Source organism: Dipodomys spectabilis, unplaced genomic scaffold (genome assembly GCF_019054845.1).
Source record: "Dipodomys spectabilis isolate Male_0828 unplaced genomic scaffold, ASM1905484v1 ptg000002l, whole genome shotgun sequence".
Taxonomy (NCBI): Eukaryota; Metazoa; Chordata; class Mammalia; order Rodentia; family Heteromyidae; genus Dipodomys; species Dipodomys spectabilis.
Genome location: NW_024870679.1, coordinates 41,404,481 through 41,426,213, shown reverse-complemented (window position 1 = coordinate 41,426,213; position 21,733 = coordinate 41,404,481). Strand labels below are relative to the sequence as shown.

Genomic DNA, 21,733 nt, shown 5'->3' with positions numbered 1-21,733 from the left:
CCTTCAGAAAACGGGAAGTAGTGCTGTGGCTCAAGTGGTAGAGCTCCAACCTTGAGCACAAAGAGTGCCCAAGCCCTGTGTTCAAGCCTCAGGACCAGCAAAAAAAAAAAAAAGGGTACAAGTTCTGAGTTCAAGTCTCAGTACAAACAAAAGAGGGTTGGGAATGGGCTGGAGATGTGGTACAAATGGTAGAGCATCTGCCTGATGAGCATAAAGCCCTAAATTCATTTCCTGTACCTAAAAGAAAATCATATATAACTTAGGCACATCCTGACACATACATGTTTTAGGACTGGGGTATGACTCAAATACTTAGCAAATGCAAAGTCCCAAGTTCAAAGCAAAAACACCAAAAACAAAAAAAGTATGGAAGATTGATAAGTTCTCATATTTGTGCAGCAGGCATTCCAGAAAAGAATAAAGGAAAATAGGGGCTGGGAAGGTGGCTCAGTGGTAGAATTCTTGCCTTGCATGCATGAGGCCCTGGGTTCGATTCCTTAGCACCACATAAGCAGAAAAAGCTGGAAGTGGCACTGTGGCTCAAGTGGTAGAAAACTAGCCTTGAGCTCTTCGAAGAGCTGAGGGACAGCACCCAGGTCCAGAGTTCAGGCCCCATGACTGAAAAAAAAAGAATAGAGAAAAACAGCATATTGAAGAATAGTAGAATATTTTCCAGAAGTAAAGGGAATGATTAAAGCTACTTTGTCATCTTTTATTTATTTATTTTTTTTTGAGGGGGTCCAGTCATGGGACCTGAACTCTGGGCCTGGGCGCTGTCCCTCAGCTCTTCAGCTCAAGGCTAGCGCTCTACCACTTGAGCCACAGCACCACTTCCGGCTTTTTTCTTTTTGCTTCTGTGGTGCTTAGGAATCAAACCCAGGGCCTCATACATGCAAGGCAAGTGTTCTACCACTGAGCCACCTTACCAGCCCCTTTGCCATCTTTTAAAAGGAAAAACATGTAGCTCAGTGGCAGAGTACTTGCTTAGCAAGTGTAACATCCTGTGTTCAATCCCCAATGCCAAAAAAAAATAGTTAAAAAAAAATAAAAGGAAAAACATCAAGTTACATTCTGGATGAGCTGATAGGGCTCTCACATTTTTTAAGGTACCAAGCAGGGTTCTCTTTTAATGTCATCATAAGCCTAGGGAAGTGAAATAATGTGCTTTAAGACTGCCCCGGGACACTGCCTGGGCCCAGTCTTACTTGCGTTGGTCTCCTTTCCTCTTCAGAGAGTATACACTAGATGTGTACCGACTGTCTTCTGTGGTCACACAACATGATGCCAAGAAAGCTGGAGCTGAGGTGGTAAAGCAGGTGGAGCACCCACTGCTGAGTGGTCTGTTATACCCTGGACTACAGGTACTGGAGAATCGTGGAGTGGCCCTGGTTTCCTTTCTGATTTTATTTCTAATGACTGGACACTGCTCATCCATGCCCTCAATATTCCTTCACCAACCTATTCCAGGCCTTCCTGTCTTTTTCCTCCTCCCATTCCTGTCTTGTCTCCTTTAAGACACTGCTCACTTACGAGTTCAGGGGATATATATGTAGCAAGGTCATCCCCCAAACAAACAATAACAATAAAAACAGCCCAAACAAGGGGCCAGGGACCCACACCTATAATCCTGGCTGCTCAGGAGGCTGAGATCTGAGGATCGAGGTTCGAAGCTGGCCCTGGGTAGAAAAGTACCGATGAGACTCTTATCCCCAATTAACCACTCAAAAACCAGAAGTGGCGCTATGACTCAAGTAGTAGAGTGCTGGCCTTGAGCACAAAGAGGCTCAGGGACAGTACCCAGGCCCTGCTGAGTTCAAGCACCACAACCAACCAAAAGAACAACAACAACCCAAGCCAGGTTCAAGTGGTTCATACCTGTAATCCTGGCTACTCAGGAGGCTGAGATCTGAGGATCACAGTTCAAAGCCAACCTCAGCAGGAAAGTCTGGGAGATTCTTATCTCCAGTTAATCCCCAGAAAACCAGAAATGGAATGTGTGTGGCTCAAAGTGGTAGAGTGCTAGCCTTGAGCAAAAGAGCTCAGGGACAATGCTCAGGCCCTGAGTTCAAGCCCCAGGATAAGCAAACAAAACAAAATCCAGACATTGCTCATCTCACACCTCTTTTTTTTTTTTTTGGTCATGGGGCTTGAACTCTGGGCCTGGGCACTGTCTTTGAGCCCTTCCACTCAAGGTGAATGTTCTACCATTTGAGCCACTGTGCCACTTTTGGTTTTCTAGTGATTAATTGAAGATAAGAGTTTCGTGAACATTCCTGCCCAGGGTGGCTTTGAACTGTGATCCTCAGATCTCAGCCTCCTGAGTAGTAGCTAGGATTACATGTGAGAGCCACCGGAGCCTGGCTTCTCACACATAATCTTTCTTTTTGTTGTTGTTGTTGCAATACCAGAACCGAACTCAGGACCTAGGTTCTGTCTCTTAGCTTTTTTGGTCAAGGCTGGCAACAAGCTCTACCTGGAGGGCTAGCGGCATGCCAGTATGTAGTGAAAGTCACTGTTTATTTAATAGTCTAGTATTTTATTTTATTTTTGCAATACCGGGGTTTTAACTAATGGTAGCCTGGCCCTCTATCTGGCTTTTTGCTGATTATTTTAGAGATAGTGTCTAGCAATTTTTTTTTGCCCAGACTTTGATCATCTAGATAGATCTCACCTTCCTCCTAAGTAGCCAGTCTCAGTTTCAGTCTTTTTTTTTTTTTTTTTAATTTTATTTATTTATTTTTTTAGCACCATTTCTGGCTTTTTTTTTTTTCTTTTTGCTTATGTGGTGCTCATGAATGCAAGGCAAGCGCTCTACCACTGAGCCACCTTCCCAGCCCCTCAGTTTCAGTCTTATTATCCAAACTTATCCAAACTTTTTCAGGGCTTGCCTTTTTTTTTTTTTCTTGTTGGTGCAGGGGACAGAACCCAAGGAGTCATACATGCCAAATACATTTTCTACCACTGAGTTGTACCTCCAGCCCCAGGAGTTACTTCCATATGCGAGAGAGAAAGAGAGAGAGAGTAGTAGTAGTAGTAGTAGTAGTAGTAGTAGTAGTAGGTATTTGTGTGCATGCATGCATGCACTTTTTTTTTTTTGTCAGTAGTGGGGCTTGAACTTGGCCTGGGCGCTGTCCTTGAGCTCTTCAGCTCAAGACGAGAGCTCTACCACTTGAGCCACAGTACCACTTCCAGTTTCTGGTAGTTTATTGGAGATAAGAGTCTTGCTGACTTTCCTGCCCGGACTGGCTTTGAACCCTGATCCTTAGATCTCAGCCTCCTCAGTAGCTAGGATTTCAGGTGTGAGCCACCAGTGCCCGACTTTTTTTTTTTTTTTCCTTCCCCCTAACCAGTGGGGTTCTGCTGTATTTCCCAAGCTGGTCTTAAACTTATGAGCTCAAGTGATCCTGTTGCTTCAACCCCAAGTAGCTGAGATTACATACAGGCAGGAGTTACTTACTGCTGTTGTTATTTTAAGATAGGGTCTTGTTATGTAACTCCGAGTGGCCACAGACCCAGGAACTTTTTTTTTTTTTGCCAGTCCTGGGACTTGAACTCAGAGCCTGGGCTTACTATTCCTGAGCTGCTTTTTACTCAAGGCTAGCAATCTACCATTTTGAGCCACAGAGCCACTTCTGGCTTTTTCTGCTTATGCGGTACTGAGGAATGGAACCCAGGACTTTGTGCTTGCTAGACAAGCAATCTACCACTAAGCCACATTCCAAGCCCCAGACTCAGAAGCTTCTTGCCTTAGCCTCCTGAGTCCTAGGATTACAGGTACTCACCACCTCACCCTGCTAAGAGTTACTTCATGCCACTTTCTTGAGAGCTGTCCTCAGCTGTGTTATTCAGCAGGGTGCCTGTGACAGGGCTATGGTTTGCCACTTCCTTTTCTCTCCTTCCCCACTAGATTACAAGCATCTGTAGAGCAGAGGTTACTCTTCTTACTTTTTATCCCATGGAACATAACTGCACTATAAGCACTTAGGAACTGTTCATGAGGCCAATGGGGAGACTGTGCAGTTTATGTTCTGGGAGGAACATAAACTGGTGCTACCTTCTGCAAAATCTAGCAATTGAAAATGTTATGATTTCTTAGACCCATATGAAACAGCTACAGTCAGTATTCATGCTGTGTTTCCACAGGCATTGGATGAAGAATATTTAAAAGTAGATGCCCAGTTTGGAGGGGTTGACCAGAGGAAGATTTTCACATTTGCAGAGAAGGTCAGTATCTTCTTTCTTTTTTAATCCGGGTCTCAGAAGTATGCAGGAAAAGTTTATTAAACTGTGATATGCCAATCACTGCGGTTGTCATCCTATTGTATGGATACTGCAGAAGAGAAAAACTTGCTTTTTTTTTCTATTCTCAGTATCCTACAGTTACTGAGCAGGAACTAGTACTCATCTTTCTGCCTCAAAAGCTACCCCAAGTTCTATATTTTTCAACTTAAGAATGGCACTCTACCACTTAAATAAGCCACAGCTCCACTTCCTGCTTTTTGGTGACTAATTGGAGATAAGAATCTGGTGGATTTTCCTGCTAGGCTGGCTGTCCTTGTCTCTTCCTACTCCTTTTTTCTTCTCCTTTTCTTTTGCCTTGCTGGGATGAGTCCAGGGCCTCACAATTTTAGGCAAGTGTCTACCAAAGAGCCATATCCTTACCTCTTTACTTAACATTTCTGATGCACTTGATTCCTTCCTGTACTTTTATGCTTCTGTGATTCACTTTCATACAACCAAAAAAGTTTCCTTAGTGTTTTGTGTTTATAGTGCAGGTCTTTGAGCAATGAGTTTTCATTTTTTTTTCTTCTATATCTTGGAGTTCATTTCTATTAGCATCATTTTATATGGTCATGTGTACTTAGCTATGGAGTTATTGTGATCCTCTGCTAGGGGTATCCTATACATACACTAATTATTACAAATGAGGGAAACCATGGAGCCTATGTTTCTTTCTCTTTTTTTTGAGTCCGGTCGTGGGGCCTGAACTCTGGGCCTGGGCGTGTCCCTTAGCTCTTCAGCTCAAGGCTAGCGCTCTACCACTTAAGCCACAGCACCACTCCGGCTTTTTTCTTTTTGCTTATGTGGTGCTGAGGAATTGAACCCAGGGCCTCAGGCATGCAAGGCAAGCACTCTACCACTGAGCCACCTTCCCAGCCCTGGAGCCTATGTTTCTTTGGGTCTTAATTTTTTTTTTCTCTTTTGAGAATCCAATTACATACTACTTGAACCTTTTGGTCATGTCAATATGTTTTGTGCTGTTCTTTTGTTTTTCTTTAAGCTTCTTCTGTAGTTTATCCTGGGTATTTTCTATTGGCCTTTCAATTCCAACTTCTATTTATCCAATATTGTATTATGCCATTTTAGAACTTCCATTTGATTCCCACTGTCTTTTACAATTCTCTGCCTTTTAACTGTTTTGTCCACCTTTTCTTATTTCTTTTTACATACCAATCAGTCATTTTTGATATTCTGGTCTGTGACTCTACTTTCTGAATTGTCTCAGACTCTGCTTCTGTTGACTTTTTTTCTCTTGCCTGTCAGTGTCTATTTTCTACTTCCCCTTTCTAGTACTTTTCTGATTGTATTAGAGTTTAGTTTGACTTCAACTTCAACTTTCTCCTCAGTACTATGAAACCTCTCATTAGATTTCTAGCTTCCTGAAGATTGGTAGAAAGCATGGCTCTGTATAAGTGCATAGCTCTCAGTCAGCCTAGAAATCAGTGAGGAATACTGACATAGAATTTGGGATAGAGTCACCTTGGGAGCTTCCTTCTCTCTAGAACCCATCCCAAATCCTCGCTTCCTGGCAGTCTGAAATTGAATGTCTTTCTCCTCTGCTAGACCGCTGCTGCTGCGACTGCCTGCTTGCTCTCTTTCCCCCAGCACATTTCTAGCTCTTAAAGTTGTTTATTGTGGGAAAACCAGATCACTAGCCTCACAATGAAAACAGAAAAGCAATTGGGAAAAACAAAAAACAACACAAAAAAAAACCCTGTTTCACCTTATGATTACTGATGAAAACAATATAGTCCGTAGAAAATAAGTATCAGAATGAATGTATTATAGTGAAGTTGCTGGTCAAGTGAGAGGAGACCAAGGCATTGAGGAAGAATTTATGCTAATACCTGCTTTTGTGTTTTTTTGTTTTATTTTGTTTTTCAATTTCTCAGTACCTCCCTGCACTTGGATACTCAAAACGAGTCCATTTGATGAATCCAATGGTCCCAGGACTAACTGGGAGCAAAATGAGCTCTTCAGAAGAGGTAAATTGCTAAACTACTTTGAATGCATTCAGCCTCATTCACTCTTCTTTGTTAGCCCTTCCCCCTCCTGTTACCCAACCATTTCTTGAATCTCAAAATCTTCAATAAGAGATAGACTAAAGGGGCTGGGAATGTGGCTTAATGGCAGACTGCTTGCCTAGCATGCATGAAGCCCTGGGTTCGATTCCTCAGTATCAATAAACAGAAAAAGCTGGAAGTTGCGCTGTGGCTCAAGTGGTAGAGTGCTAGCCTTGAGGAAATGAAGCTCAGGGACAGTGCCCAGGCTCTGAGATCAAGCCCTAGGACTAAAAAGAGAGAGAGAGAGAGACTGAAGATTCACAATAATAGTATTCTGGCTACCTAGAATGTCCAAGTATTAAGGATCCTTAAGTATTCCATGCTTCTTGGGTATTGTAAGACTTAGCAGCTACTACTCCTGGCTTTTTATTTTTAAAGGAATGTATTCATTTCTTTTATTTTCATATTAAAATATTCTGTATGTTAAATTGTTCCTTTAACAAAATATCACTTATGGGGCTGGGAAGGTGGCTCAGTGGTAGAGCGCTTGCCTTGCATGCTCAAGGCCCTGGGTTCGATTCCTTAGCACCACATAATCAAAAAGAAAAAAGCCGGAAGTGGCGCTGTGGCTCAAGTGGTAGAGCACTAGCCTTGAGCTGAAGAGCTGAGGGACAGCGCCCAGGCCCAGAGTTCAGGCCCCACGACTGGACCCAAAAAAAAAAAACAAAATATCACTTATTTTGATTCACAAGTTGACACATCTTAAACTAGGAAATTTGATAAACACTAAACTCAATTGGCTATAAACTCATTCCAAAACAACCAACCAAAACTTACTAAAAAAGGAAAATGGTACTGGGTGCTGGTGGCTCACCTTATAGTCCTCCCTTTTCAGGAAGCTGAGATTTGAGAGTCACAGTTCTAAGTGAACCTGGGTAGAAGAATCTGAGAGACTCTTACCTCCAAGTAACTAGCAAAAAGCTGGAAGTGGAGTTATGGTTTAAGTGGTAGAGTTACACCTAAGTGGAAAAAAACAAGAGAATTTGAAACACTGGGTTCAAGCTCCAAAATTAGCATAGAAAGAAAAAAAGAAGGGCTAGGAAGGTGCTCAGTGGTAGAGTGCTTGCCTCGCATGCATGAGGCCCTGGGTTCGATTCCTCAGCACCACATAAGCAGAAAAGGCTGGAAGTGCCTCTGTGGCTCCAGTGGTTGCACGCTAGCCTTGAGCTGAAGAGCTGAAGGACAGTGCCCAGGCCCAGAGTTCAGGCCCCGCAACCTACAAAAAGAAAAAGAAAGAAAAGGAAAATGACTTAGATAATGCATAACACTATATATATTAGTCCATTCCTGTTTCTATAATAAAATACTCGAGACTGCTTATAAAGAAATGTAATTTCTTTTTTTTTTTTTTTTTTTTTTTGAGGGGGTCTTATTGGGGTTTAAATTAGGGTCAAACTTGCTTGACTGACTGAACCATGTACTTAGCGCTTCTTTCATTCTCCAACGATACGGAGGCTGGGAAGTGTAAAGTGAAGAGATTTTGTTTGGTGAGGGCCTTCTTTTTAGTAAGGACTCTTCAGAATCCCTTGGTGTGGTATATGACAGAACAAACAAGCCTAGAATTTACTTGTATAAATAAATCTGTGAGTGTGTGTGTGTCTGTCTGTCTGTCTGTCTCTGTCTCTCTCGCTCTCTCTTGCTCTCTCGTCTCACTCTCTTGCTCTTCCTCCCTCCCCCTTTCCTTCCTTCCTTCCTTCCTTCCTTCTTTGTGTATGTATGTGTCCTGGTATTGGGATTTGAACTCAGGGCCTAGGTGTTCTTGAACTCTTTTGCTCAAAGCTGGCACTGTACCACTTAAGCTATACCTTTCACCTTCATTCCAGCTGGCCTTGAAACATGATCCTCAGATCTCAGCCTCTGGAGTAGCTAGGAGTACAGGCATGAGACAGCTGCAATAAACCTACTCTTGATAAACCATTATTCTATGAAAGAGTTAATCCATTCGTAAAGGTAGTCACCTCCCAAAGGTCCTACCTCTAAATATCACTGACATGACTTTGGGAAATAAGTTTCCAACACAGTCCCATAAGACAAACTTTCATACTCAACTATCTGATATGGTTGAATATTATGAATCATGTATCCTCACACATTGCTAATAGCCATGTCAATAAGAACACCTTTAATGTATAAAGTAGTAAAAATCTGATTATAAGTGATATTGACATATAACTGGGGATATAATTATAAATAAAGACAGAGTTCTCGTAAGTGCTTATGTCATAATCTCAATTGAAAAAGTAAAATAAAGCCCAGCATTGGTGGCTCATACCTGTATCCTGGTTACTAAGGAGGCTGAGATCTGAGGATCACAGTTCAAAGCCAGCCCAGGCAGGAAAGTCTATGAGACTCTTATCTCCAATTAACCACCAGAAAACCAGAAGTGGCACTGTGGCTCAAGTGGCTCAAGTGGTAGAGGGCTAGCCTTGAGCTGAAGAGCTCAAGGGACTGTCAAGGACAGTACTCAGGCCCAGGGTTCAAGTACTACGATCAAAAATAAAAAGGAAAGTGGAAATTCTAGCTTTTTTTTTTTTTTTTTAAACCAGTCATAGGGCCTGAACTCTGGGCCTGGGCACTGTCCCTCAGCTCTTCAGCTCAAGGATAACACTCTACCACTTGAGCCACAGCACCACTTCCAGCTTTTTCTGCTCATGTGATACTGGGGAATCAAACCCAGGACCTTCCCAGCCCCATTCTTCAAAAAAATTTTTTTTTTTGGGTCCGGTAGTGGGGCCTGAACTCTGGGCCTGGGCGCTGTCCCTCAGCTCTTCAGCTCAAGACTAGCGCTCTACCACTTGAGCCACACTTCCGGCTTTTTTCTTTTTGCTTATGTGGTGCTGAGGAATCGAACCCAGGGCCTCGAGCATGCAAGGCAAGTGTTCTACCACTGAGCTACCTTTCCAGACCTTCAATTTTTTTTTTTAATATATATTTTTTTATTGTAAAGATACTGTACAAAGGAGTTGCAGTTACATGAGTAAGGTAATTTCCTATTAAGCATTGTTACCCCCTCCTTTGTTTATCCCCTACCATCCTTTCCCTCCCTACCTCTCCAACTTCTTTCCCCTCACCCCCCCAAGCTGTAAAGTTCAGTCTCCTGTACATCTCATTGTTACAATGGGTCAATCTGTATCCTTATTTCAGCATTTCATTTTTATTTTTTGGGGGGGAGGGGTCCAGTCGTGGGGCCTGAACTCTGGGCCTAGGTGCTGTCCCTCAGCTCTTCAGCTCAAGGCTAGCGCTCTACAACTTGAGCCACAGTGCCACTTCCGGCTTTTTTCTTTTTGCTTATATGGTGCTGAGGAATTGAACCCAGGGTCTCAGGCATGCAAGGCAAGCGCTGTACCACTGAGCCACCTTCCCAGCCCCGTTATTTCAGCATTTTATTATTTCCCTTCCCCTCCCCAAATTAGAAAAATGTATATGTAAGATGCAGGGCACCAGAATCAAATACAGTGAAAACAGGGGTTATGCCATGGGGGAAGAACACACAAAAGAAACAAAAAAGGGCTAGGAAGGTGGCTCAGTGGTAGAGCGCTTGCCTTGCATGCATGAGGCCCTGAGTTCGATTCCTCAGAACCACATAAGCAAAAAGGAAAAAGCCGGAAGTGACTCTGTGGCTCAAGTGGTAGAGTGCTAGCCTTGAGCTGAAAAGCTGAGGGACAGGGCCCAGGCCCAGAGTTCAGGCCCCATGACCAGACCCCCCCCAAAAAAAAGAGAAAAAAATCACACAGTGTATTATAAGTACATTAAAAACAACAGCAACAAAGATAAAACCTTGTGCCCCTATCTTGGGGTTCATTTTGCTTAACATCATCTTATATGGTCATATGTATGTAGTTTTGTCCTTTTCTGCTTGTCCTAGACATATACTAGTTATTACAAATAAGGGAAACCATGGGACCTATGTTTCTTTGGGCCTGGCTTATTTCACTTAATATGATTTTTTCCTAGTCTTTCCATTTCCTAACAAATGGGGTGGTATCATTCTTTCTGATGGAGACCTAGAATTCCATTTTGTGTGTGTGTGTGTGTGTGTGTGTGTGTGTGTGTGTGTGTGTGTGTGTGTGTGTGTGTGTGTGTGTGTGTGTGTGTGTGTGTGTGTGTGTGTGTGTGTGTGTGTGTGTGTGTGTGTGTGTGTGTCACATTTTCTTGATCCATTCATCTACTGAGGGGCATCTGGGTTGGCTCCATATCTTAGCTGTGGTGAATAGTGCTGCAATAAACATAGCTTCAAATTTTAAAACAATTCTATTTATTGGAAACAAGGCCTGGGAGAATTATGAATGATACTTTACACTGGTTGTATTGTAGTAATTTAATGTTTAGAGTTTGGTTTGGTTTGGGATTTTTTTTAGGATGCTGAGGATTTTACTTAGGACCTTGTACATGATAGCCTAACACTGCCACTAACTTTATCTCTAGCCCTTGAACTCAGGGCCTGGGCACTGTCCCTTAGCTTCTCTGCCACTTGAGCCACAGCTCCACTTCTGGCCTTTATGGTTAATTGGAGATAAGTCTTAATACCTTCCTGTCCCAGGCTGGGAACAGTGATCCTTATACCTCAGCCTTCTGAGTAGCTAGGATTACAGGTGCCTGGCCCTTTTGTTTTTTAAAACATGATCTGCTATAGCCCAGACTAGCCTCAAACTCATGGTCCTCCTGTGTCAGCTTCCTGAGCACTGTGTTTACAGGCATGTGCCTTCACACCAAATTTAAAAAAAAAAAAAAAAAAAAAGATTACTTGAGCATGTTCTCATTTTCAACCCTAAGAGGTCTCTTCCCCTAACAACTTCTAGGAGTCAAAGATTGATCTCCTTGACCGGAAAGAAGATGTGAAGAAGAAGTTGAAGAAAGCCTTCTGTGAGCCAGGCAATGTGGAGAACAACGGGGTTCTCTCCTTCATTAAGCATGTCCTCTTTTCCCTCAAGTCAGGTAAGATACTCCTTGATTGCTCCTCAGGGCCCAGCTGGAAGAGCAAACTCCTGCTATGATCATGCTTGTGATTTATGGCAGATTCCTCCTCCAGGGACTGGCTGCCCTGAATTTCTGCTCTGATTTCTTATATAGTAACATGTGGGCGAACCTGGGATATCCTTTCATTGTCCATGTGTTTGTTACCAGGCTAGGTTCTTCGGAGAGATCAGGGAAGCCAGGGGTGGCAGGAATGAAGTTTGGAACACTCAATAAGTAGAGGCAGGAGAATGAAGAGGTCAAGGCCAGCCTGAACTACATAGTGAGATCCTGTGGCCACCACTCCCCCCAAAAAAAGAAATAGCTTTAAGTGGTAGAGTACTTTCCTAATATGTACCAATATAAGGCCAGTCTAGACTACAAACAAATGGTAAGAGAACAATAGATGATGGCATAACTCAGTGATAAAGTGCATGCTTAATATGTGTGAGATCTTGGATCAGTCCCTCGCATGCATAAATTGAATTGATTGATTATTAAAATGCCATATTATAAAGTTCAAATAAGGAACACTACAAATGCCCATTCATTTGGGCTAGTCATGTTATCAATGCTAAGTCATGTTATCAAGTTTGCTAACTTGGATTCTTCCTCTTGCAGAATTTGTTATCCATCGAGATGATAAATGGGGTGGAAACAAAACCTATACCTCTTACCTGGACCTGGAAAAGGACTTTGCTGCTGAGGTAATGCTAGAGAGAGCCTAATCCCCACCGAACTCTGACTGCCTGCTTGCTCTTTGCCTACCAGGTCTGTAGTGCCACAGAGCTTTGTCCTGATGTTCTCTGGATTGCATATTTTGTTACTGACTTAGATGAGGATGCAGGTGGTTCAAAATTGATAAGACAAAGAGCATAAAGCTACTGTGTTGCTATCTTCATTCCTCTCCAGAGGATTGATGGTATCAGAATAAAGGACTACCTCCATGTCTGCAGCTTCCACTCCTGGGGATTCAACCATCTAACTGCTGGTCAAAATTATCCACATGTTGCCAGGCGCCAGTCGCTCATGCCTGTAATCCTAGCTACTCAGGAGGCTGAGATTTGAGGATCACAGTTCAAAGCCAGCCCGGGCAAGGAAAGTCCGTGAGACTCTTATCTCCAATAAACCACTAGAAAACCGGAAGTGGCACTGTGGCTCAAGCGGTAGAGCGCTCGCCTTGAGCTGAAGAGCACCAGGACAGTGCTGAAGCCCAGAGTTCAAGCCCCATGACTGACCAAAAAAAAAAAAATTATCCACACGCCTGGAAATGAAGCAAGACCTGATCTCAAAAATAACCTGTGTAAAATACAGAGGGGTGGCTTAGTATTGGAGTGTCTGCCTACCAAGTGTGAGGACCTGAATTCAATCCCTAGTACACCACACACAGAATAATTAACCCAGACTTAGCTGGGCACTAGTGGCTCACTCTGTAATCCTAGCTCCTCTGGAGGCTGAGATCTGAGGATCATTCTTTGAAGCCAACTCAGGCAGGAAAGTCTGTGAGACTTTCTCTAATTAACCACCGAAAAAGGTGGAAGTGGAGTTGTGTCTCAGGTGCTAGAGCACTAGCCTTGAGCAAAAAAGCTCAGTTCAAGCCCCATGACCAGCACCCCCCTGGGAGGGGGGTGTGGGGGGATCTAAACTTTAAAATAGGAGGAAGTGATTAACTCTGTCTGGAAAAGCTTGAGGAAGGGACAATATCTGAACAGTGGGAATTGTGCAAAGACAGTAAGATATAACAGCAGGATCTATGAGGAGTTCCAAGTGGTTTGGTCCTACCAGAGTGTGAAATTTTAGGTAGGACCTTGTTGGGAGATAGGCAGGGCTGGTCACAAAGAGAAGGTACACTGGTAGCCTGTAGGGATTGATCAACTGTGATCAGATGAAATTGCATTGAATCAGCAGTTTGTGCTGTTAGGGATTTAGCAAGCAAGGAATCTTGCTAATAGAAATGTGGAGTCCAGAACTAGGGAGATGACCTACTCTGTTTTCCCTTGCTCTGAGTATTATTGGTGTTGGGTCTTCAGTCCTGGACTTTGAAGTGGGGGTGGTTAGCTAGGAAGCAGATCTATGTTCTGCCCTCAAATATGAGAACTCCCTTAGGAAAAAGCTAACTTTCTGCTGTTGGCCCTAGAGGGCTAAAACAAAACTGGGTGGAGACCTTAGGGTGGGATGTTTAGGGTCTGCATCTGAAGGAACTTTTCTGAAGACTTCAGTAGTTAACCTTTCATTCCTCTTCCCTAGAGGTATGTGGGTAGCAGCTGGAGGCAATGTTGTGGGGAATGGAGATGAGAGGGGTATTTGTATGGCAACTAGATTCTGACCTCTGGTAGCCAATAACCCAAATGGGTTGTGTTAGTTACAACCATTTGCTCTGAAACCATTCTGTCTGCTGAGGCAGGCCACAGAACCCACACTGCACTCCTCGTCCCTGTAAATAGTCTTTTGTGGGAATACTGAGAAGGAATAGAGAAAATGTCCCTTAAAAAAAATGTCTGCAGTTGAATAATCCCACAGCACTTGCTGTGGTGGTGGATAGATATGTTCTTTCTGCACTGCTTGAGCCATAAACCACTGGCCACTTGTGGCTATTGAGCACTTACAGTGTGGCTAGTGCAGTTGAGAAACTAAATTTCAGTTTGCATCCAAATATCCACACAAGCCAGGCCCCAGTAATCACTGGGTCACTCATATAATCCCAACACTCAGGAGACTAAGGCAAAGGGATAGTGAATTCAAGGCCAACCTAAACTGCATAATGAGACCCTCTCCCCAAAAAGAAAAGGTTGTATTTCAGACAAGTTAGTTAGCCTTTCTGAATCTGCTTTCCCTTATCTGCGTTATTCATCTCACCAGGATTGTCATGAGAATCAAAATTCTGATGGGCAAACATTCCCTACACCCTTTGTGTACCTTAGTGCCTTCCAGAGCTCATCACCAGATCTTGTTTTCTTTTGCAGGTGGTACACCCTGGAGACCTGAAGAATTCTGTTGAAGTTGCACTTAACAAGTTGTTGGATCCCATTAGGGAAAAGTTTAATACCCCTGCCCTGAAGAAACTGGCCAGTGCTGCCTACCCAGATCCCTCGAAGCAGAGTATGACCAGCTTGGGAAGGGAAAGGGAGGGGAGGGCAGGGGAGAGGGAGAAGGAGAAGGAAACAAGGAGAGAAAAAGGGTCACAGCATCAAGAAAGAGTCTGTCAGTGGACTTCAAAAAAGTATGTCAGGGGCTGGGAAGGTGGCTCAGTGGTAGAGCGCTTGCCTTGCATGCATGAGGCCCTGGGTTCGATTCCTCAGCACCACATAAGCAAAAGGAAAAAAGCCGGAAGTGGCGCTGTGGCTCAAGTGGTAGAGCACTAGCCTTGAGCTGAAGAGCTGAGGGACAGTGCCCAGGCCCAGAGTTCAAGCCCCATGACCGGACCCAAAAAAAAAAAAAAAAAAGTATGTCAGCCGGGCACTGGTGGCTCACACCTGTAATCCTATGTACTCAGGAGGCTGAGATCTGAGGATCCTGATTCAGAGCCTGCCTAGGCAGGAAAGTCCACGTGAGACTCATCTCCAGTTAACCACCAGAAAACCGGAAATGGCACAGCGGCTCAAAATGGTAGAGCACTGGCCTTGAGCAAAAAAGGACAGCGTAGGGACAGCACCCAGGCCCTGAGTTCAAGCCTCACAACCAACAATGAGGAAAAAAAAATACACCTCTCAGCTGAGTACTGGTGGCTCATGCCTGTTAATCCTAGCTACTTCAGATCTCAAGATCAGAGTTCAAAGACAGCCTGGGCAGGAATATCTGTAAGACTCTTTATTTCCAGTTAACTACCAAAAAACTGGAAGTGGAGCTGTGGCTTGAGTAGTAGAGTGCTAGCCTTGGGCACAAAGGTCCAGGGACAGCACTCGGGACCTGAGTTCAAGCCAGAACCAGTACATGCAGGGGGGGGGGGGGGGGGGTGTGTGTGTGTGTGTGTGTGTGTGTGTGTGTGTGTGTGTGTGTGTGTGTGTGTGTGTGTGTGTGTGTGTGTGTGTGTGTGTGTGTGTGTGTGTGTGTGTGTGTGTGTGTGTGTGTGTGTGTGTGTGTGTGTGTGTGTGTGTCCACGTGCGCGCAATTTGTGGGCCCAAGAACACAGGGAGTCTGAACTGCATGGATATCTTACCCAGTTGACCTAGGAATGGAACTTGAATCATTTTGGTTAGGTTGGGTTGATACCATGAGGTAATTACATCTGCTGTACCAGTCCTGCTGAGATGCTGTTGTTTCCTAAGTGTGCTGCATGAGTAGGGGAATGATGCCCTCATTTGGTCTAGATGATGATCTATTGACAGTGCTCGGGCAGAGCCTGCGGGGATTCTTAGAAGAACTCATCTTCAGAGTCTCCCAGTTCCTACCTTTGTGCTTCTGCTGTACTCTTAGTCAGCCATGGGATATTGGCATTGGTAGCTTTGTGTGGCCCAGAAAAGCCTTGGTAAACTCTATGTGGATTGAACAAAGAGGAACATCCAAGTGGCAAAGGTACTACACTATCCACTACTCCATCCTAATTAATGATGGAGGGAGAGACTGAAAATCTTGCACATTAGCTGGGCACTGGTGGTTCACACCTTTAATCTTAGCTACTCTGGAGGCTGAGATCTAGAGAATTGTAATTCAAAGCCAGTCCTGACAGAAAAGTCTTTGAGACTACAGCTTAAAATTGACCAGCCAAAAGCAGGTATGGAGATGTGGCCCAAGAGTACCAGCCAACAGCAAGAAAGCTGAGCAAGTATGTGCAAGCCCGAGTTCAAGCTTCAGTCCCAGCACAGAAAAAGGAAAGAGGAGCCAGGCGCCCATGGCTCACGCTTATAATCTTAGCTACTTAGGAGGCTGAGATCTGAGGATCACGGTTCAAAGCCAGCCCAGACAGGAAACTCTGTGAGACTCTTATCTCCAATAAAACACTAGACAACCAGAAGTGGTGCTGTGGCTCAAGTGGTAGAGCGCTCACCTTGAGCCCAAGCCGAGTTCAAGCCCCATGACTGACTAAAAAAAAAAGGAGGGGCTGGGAAGGTGGCTCAGTGGTAGAGCGCTTGCTTTGCATGCCTGAGGCCCTGGGTTCGATTCCTCAGCACCACATAAGCAAAAAGAAAAAAGCCGGAAGTGGCACTGTGGCTCAAGTGGTAGAGCGCTAGCCTTGACCTGAAGAGCTGAGGGATAGCGCTCAGGCCCCACAACCAGACCCCCCCAAAAAAAAAAGGAGAGGAAAAAAGTAGTGGGCTGTAGGGATTCTCTGCTAAATTCTGCCTAACTTCAGTGGCATCCTCTAGTGGTATCATCATTGGTGCATGGGGAAGGGGAGAATCCTAACTCTTGGGGTGTTTCTTATTCCCAGAGCCAATAGCCAAAGGCCCTGCCAAGAATTCAGAAGCAGAGGAAGTCATCCCATCCCGGCTGGATATCCGCGTGGGGAAAATCATCAGTGTGGAGAAGGTACTCATTTTTCACCATGTCTCAGACAGTCAGAAAGGTCATGGGGCTAGGGAGGTGGCTCAGTGGTAGAGCGCTTGCCTTGCATGCATGAGGCCCTGGGTTCGATTCCTCAACACCACATAAGCAAAAAGAAAAAAGCCGGAAGTGGCGCTGTGGCTCAAGTGGTAGAGCACTAGCCTTGAGCTGAAGAGCTGAGGGACAGGGCCCAGGCCCAGAGTTCAGGCCCCACGACTGGACCCCCCCCCCCCCAAAAAAAAAAGAGAGTGAGAGAGAAAGGTCATGTTTGTATGTTTCCATCTGGAGGAAACCTAGCCTGGAGTGGGGAAGTAACATCCCTGAGGTCATATTGCAAGTCAGAACCCAGGTGTCTAATTCCAGCCATCAGCCTTTCTGTACTCATTGCTGCCTTTTGACCTTCTACAACCATACTCAGCCAGAAACTCAGAATGGGGAGGGGGGGTCAGATATGAGTCAGAGGGACCTTGTTTATTTGGTCCAGCCTGGTGAACTTACCTGACATAGTCCAGCTTGCTTGGACTAGCTTCAGGCCTTATCTTAGATGGTCAACTTTGTTCCCCCAGAAATAGTGGAGAAAGAAGGACTTCATTTTCCCGGAGACAAAAAGTCCAGCTAATTTTAGCCAGGGACCTGGGCCTCTTTCCATTGGCATTGCTTTGCTTTTCACTATTTACACCTAATCATCCCAACCACTGTAGCCTCAGGTGCTGAGGCCAACATTGGTCCACACTCCCAGTCACCTGAGACCTGCTTGTGTAGTACATGGATCATTATGGTAGCCACTGACAGCTCAAGCACTTCATCTCAGAGATTCTTCTGCAAGTAATTAGGTTCATTCCTCAAATACAGGCTCCAAAAATGACATTATCTGGGACAGAAGCAGTTAATTCTAGGGAGCTTTCCAGGGGACTCCTTTCTGGAGAGAGCTCACCAGTTCTATCAACTCCACCATGGTAGTCTCCCCATTGACATCTTCTGCTCATAGCACCCAGATGCAGATAGCCTGTATGTGGAGAAAATTGAAGTGGGTGAAGCTGAGCCACGGACTGTGGTGAGCGGCCTGGTGCAGTTTGTGCCCAAGGAGGAACTGCAGGACAGGCTGGTGGTGGTACTGTGCAATCTGAAGCCCCAGAAGATGAGAGGAGTAGAGTCCCAAGGCATGCTGCTGTGTGCTTCTGTGTAAGTGAGGGCTTGGGGTATGACCTGCACCTGGGCAGGCCAAGAAGATGGGAATTAGCCTATAGGATATCCTTCCATGTGCCAAGTAGAAGCCCTGAGAAAATGTGCCTCTTCCTCTTCCTCCACTGATGCCAAAAGATGAAGCATGAAGATGTTATTATAAGGGTAGTGTGAATGAAACTTTACCTAAATATAGTTTTGTTGCTGGATGCTGATGGCTCACACATATAATCCTAGCTATGCAAAAGGCTGAGATTTGAGAATTGTGGTTCAAAGCCAGCCCAGGCAGAAAAGTTTATGATATTCTTCAATTTGCCACCAAAAAGCTGAAAGTAAGACTGGCTCAAGTGGTAAGAGTGGGGCTGGGAAGGTGGCTCAGTGGTAGAGCGCTTGCCTTGCATGCATGAGGCCCTGGGTTCAATTCCTCAGCACCACATAAGCAGAAAAAAAAAAGCCAGAAGTGGCGCTGTGGCTCAAGTGGTAGAGCACTAGCCTTGAGCTGAAGAGCTGAGGCTGAGTGACAGTGCCCAGGCCCAGAGTTCAGGCCCACGACCGGACCCCCCCAAAAAAAAATAGTGGTAAGAGTGCCAGTCTTGATCAGAAAAAGCTCAGGGATAGCATGCAAGGCCTGAGTTCAAGCCCTAGTGCCAGCACTCCCCCAATAAAAAAAAGAAAATAAAATTTTGTTGAACTAGGAATAGTAAGAGGTGGAGCCATGATTCAAATCCAGTTGTGATTGACTGTAAAGCCTTTGGGCTTTGGGCTATATCATAACTTCCTCTCCTAGAAGGCAAAATTTTAGTATCTTTCCTGACAAGACATAGGAATTTGGTATAGCCCTAGTTAATCTAATCCTATGATATCCTGAGATGTGGTAAAGCAATGAGGAACTCCTAGGATGTGGCACTGAAAATTTTGTAAGGCCCAAATGGCTTTGGCCTCCACAGCTGTTGGAATCATCCATAGCTTTACATTTCCTTTTCCTCTATTTTCCCAGAGAAGGGGGAAGCCGTCAGGTTGAACCTCTGGACCCGCCTGCAGGCTCTGCTCCTGGGGAGCGAGTATTTGTGAAGGGTTATGAGAAGGGCCAGCCAGATGAGGAGCTCAAGCCCAAGAAGAAAGTCTTTGAGAAGTTGCAGGTAAAATGTTGTGGTTTTCCTGTACACACAAACAGCCTGTTCATTTAATCCATTGGAACTTCCTGCATATGAGCCCTCTTCATTAAAATTCCTGAATGTGAGGGCATGAGGGTCTGAGAACTACTCTATTGAACACTGGCAGACTGTTTGAGACATTGTAAGAAAAGCAGATGATTGTCCTCATTTTACATGGCAGGAAATCTACCAAGGGCACACATCATCTGAAGTGACAGCCAGGGTTGGAGGTATAGCTTTATGGTAGCGCAGTGCAAGGGCCCAGTGTTCCCAGCATCTATTTTTCAACAAGCACCAAGTCCATAATATGTTTGTCAGGCCCAGGACTAAGTACTTGTACATGAGTAAAAACAGCAGAAACTGACTCTTCATAAAATTAACACTCAGGTGTGACTTTCTCTAGTTAAACCTTTGTTTCCTCAATCAGAGTTTTCAGAAAGCATTTAGATATCTTCCCTTTATCCACTTTACTGCACAAAGCAAATGGCTTTGTCCACTCTTTTTTCTCCTTAAGGCTTTATGAATCACTTTCACTAGCTATAAATTTTTATTATAAATAATATCTAAAATATAGGGCACTGACAGTGCAAGCCTGTGAGTTCAAGCCCTGGTACCAATGTGTATGTGTATATGTGCACACGCACACAAAATTAATTCAAAGCAAATAATGAAGAAAATATCCCTAGTCCTGCCACAGAGATGCTAAAGAAAACCGTTAATGTTTTCCTTCTACTTTTTTATGTGCAGAGGTATACTTACAGTCTGATTTATACTGTTCTGCTTTTTAAATTTTACTTTATGCTGAAAACTTTGCCCCACCATCACTGTTGGGGGCGGGGGTCACATTGTAGTCTTATTTATCGTAACTTAATATTCTTAACCTTACTAGATATTGAAATTGAAGTGGTTGTTCTTCACTGTTAGAAAGCTATGATAAGCTGGAAGTGAGGCACAGTGGTAAGGGGCTTGCTCAGCACACCTAGACCCTGGTTTGATCCTTAGCACTGAAAAAAAAACACAATTTTTTAAAGGATACTGCAGTAGATATCTTAGTTTGGAGGCCTTTGTGCTTGTCATCATTAATTTCTTAAATCTTTCAAATGAACATGTTCATCTAAAAATAAGAGCATTATGAGCTGGGAAGTTGGCTCAGTGGTAGAGTGCTTGCCTTGCATGCATGAGGCCCTGGGTTCAATCCCTCAGCACCACATAAGCAGAAAAAGCTGGAAGTGGCGCTGTGGCTCAAGTGGTAGGGTACTAGCCTTGAGCTGAAGAGCTGAGGGACAGCACCCAGGCCCAGCGTTCAGACTCCATGACCGACAAAAAAAAAAGAGCATTAGGCTGGGAATGTGACTTAGTGATAGAGTGCTTACCTAGCTAGGTTTGATTCCTCAGTACTACCACATACACAGAAAGAGCCAGAAGTGGCGCTGTAGCGCAAGTTGTAGAGTGCTTGCCTTGAGCAAAAGCTCAGAGACAGTGCCCAGGCCCTGAATTCAAGCCCCAGGACTGGCAAAAAATAAAAGGACCATAGGCAAATTTGTGTTCTATTAAAGTTGAGCCAGATTACTAGTAACACAAAAGATGTTTCCTTATGTTCCCACACCCTAACTTTTTGTCTATCTTGTCCAGGTCGACTTTAAAATTTCTGAGGAGTACGTGGCACAGTGGAAGCAAATCAACTTCATGACCAAGCTGGGGCACATCTCCTGTAAATCTCTGAAGGGGGGGAGCATCAGCTAGCCATCCCAGGGTCTATCTCTTTTTTTCCTATTTCCAGAGCATCTGCTATCTCAGTTCCATCCATCTCTCATCCATTTGCCCAGCTGTCAGGGTACTGAAGCAAAAGCTGGGGCATGGCTCAAGTAAGGTATGACTCCCTGCCCTAGTGAGTGCAAGATGCCATTGCTGGACACCAAGTTCAAACCCAAGTACTGCCAAAAAAGCAAAAATTCAGGATACTGAAACAGCAGATCTGAAACTCTTATTAAGTGTGCAACTCCATAAGAAATACCCCTCCCTCACCACAGCTAGAATAATACCCTGTCTGGCTGCAGTGTGACACCAACACCCCCCCGCCCCAGGAGGTAAGGAGGGCTGAGCAGCAGCAGAGAATGTGACTCAGTCTGCTTCCACTGACAGCTGACAAGTCTGGTTTCAATGTAACTCATAGAAGTTTATGCCACAATCCTTTATAATTGGAAAAACACTGTGGTTCCCAGGTTTTCTTGGAATTACCCAGCAACAGTGCCTCTAGCTGGGATCTGGTGCCTGCACTGGGCTAATTACAGCTTCTCCCCAACAGGAAATTGTGGGATTTGCAAAGGAAAGAGAAGGGAAAATAAAGACCCTAGTGGTCTACTAAGCTACCAAAGGTTGGCAGCTTTCTCAAAGCCTGTCTTCCAGGAGGCTTGGCACTGGTCTGGGGGAGCAGGGCCAGCCTCAGGGCTCCTGGAATTTCCCTTGATCTAAAGCTAGGGTGGGAACTCCCTGAACCAGCTGTGTGTACTTAGGATGGAATGGATTGGCACTAAGTGGTTCTTTCTTCAGAGAGGGTGGGGTACTTCTCCACAAAGTATCTCAATCAAATCACTGTCAAAATAAAATGTGTTGGCTGGA

General features: G+C 44.5%; 1 protein-coding gene across 1 annotated transcript in view; it reads left to right on the top strand.

The window, feature by feature from the left end:
- Nucleotides 1-21,733, top strand: part of Yars1 (tyrosyl-tRNA synthetase 1) — a 30,231-nt gene extending 8,498 nt beyond the window's left edge. The window contains exons 4-13 of the mRNA XM_042675386.1: nt 1,232-1,361; nt 4,144-4,224; nt 6,174-6,266; nt 11,144-11,279; nt 11,919-12,004; nt 14,261-14,396; nt 16,666-16,763; nt 17,767-17,960; nt 18,958-19,099; nt 20,747-21,733. Of these exons, the coding sequence (XP_042531320.1) occupies nt 1,232-1,361; nt 4,144-4,224; nt 6,174-6,266; nt 11,144-11,279; nt 11,919-12,004; nt 14,261-14,396; nt 16,666-16,763; nt 17,767-17,960; nt 18,958-19,099; nt 20,747-20,857 (1,207 nt within the window). The 3' untranslated portion in view covers nt 20,858-21,733. The remainder of the gene's footprint in view (nt 1-1,231; nt 1,362-4,143; nt 4,225-6,173; nt 6,267-11,143; nt 11,280-11,918; nt 12,005-14,260; nt 14,397-16,665; nt 16,764-17,766; nt 17,961-18,957; nt 19,100-20,746) is intronic.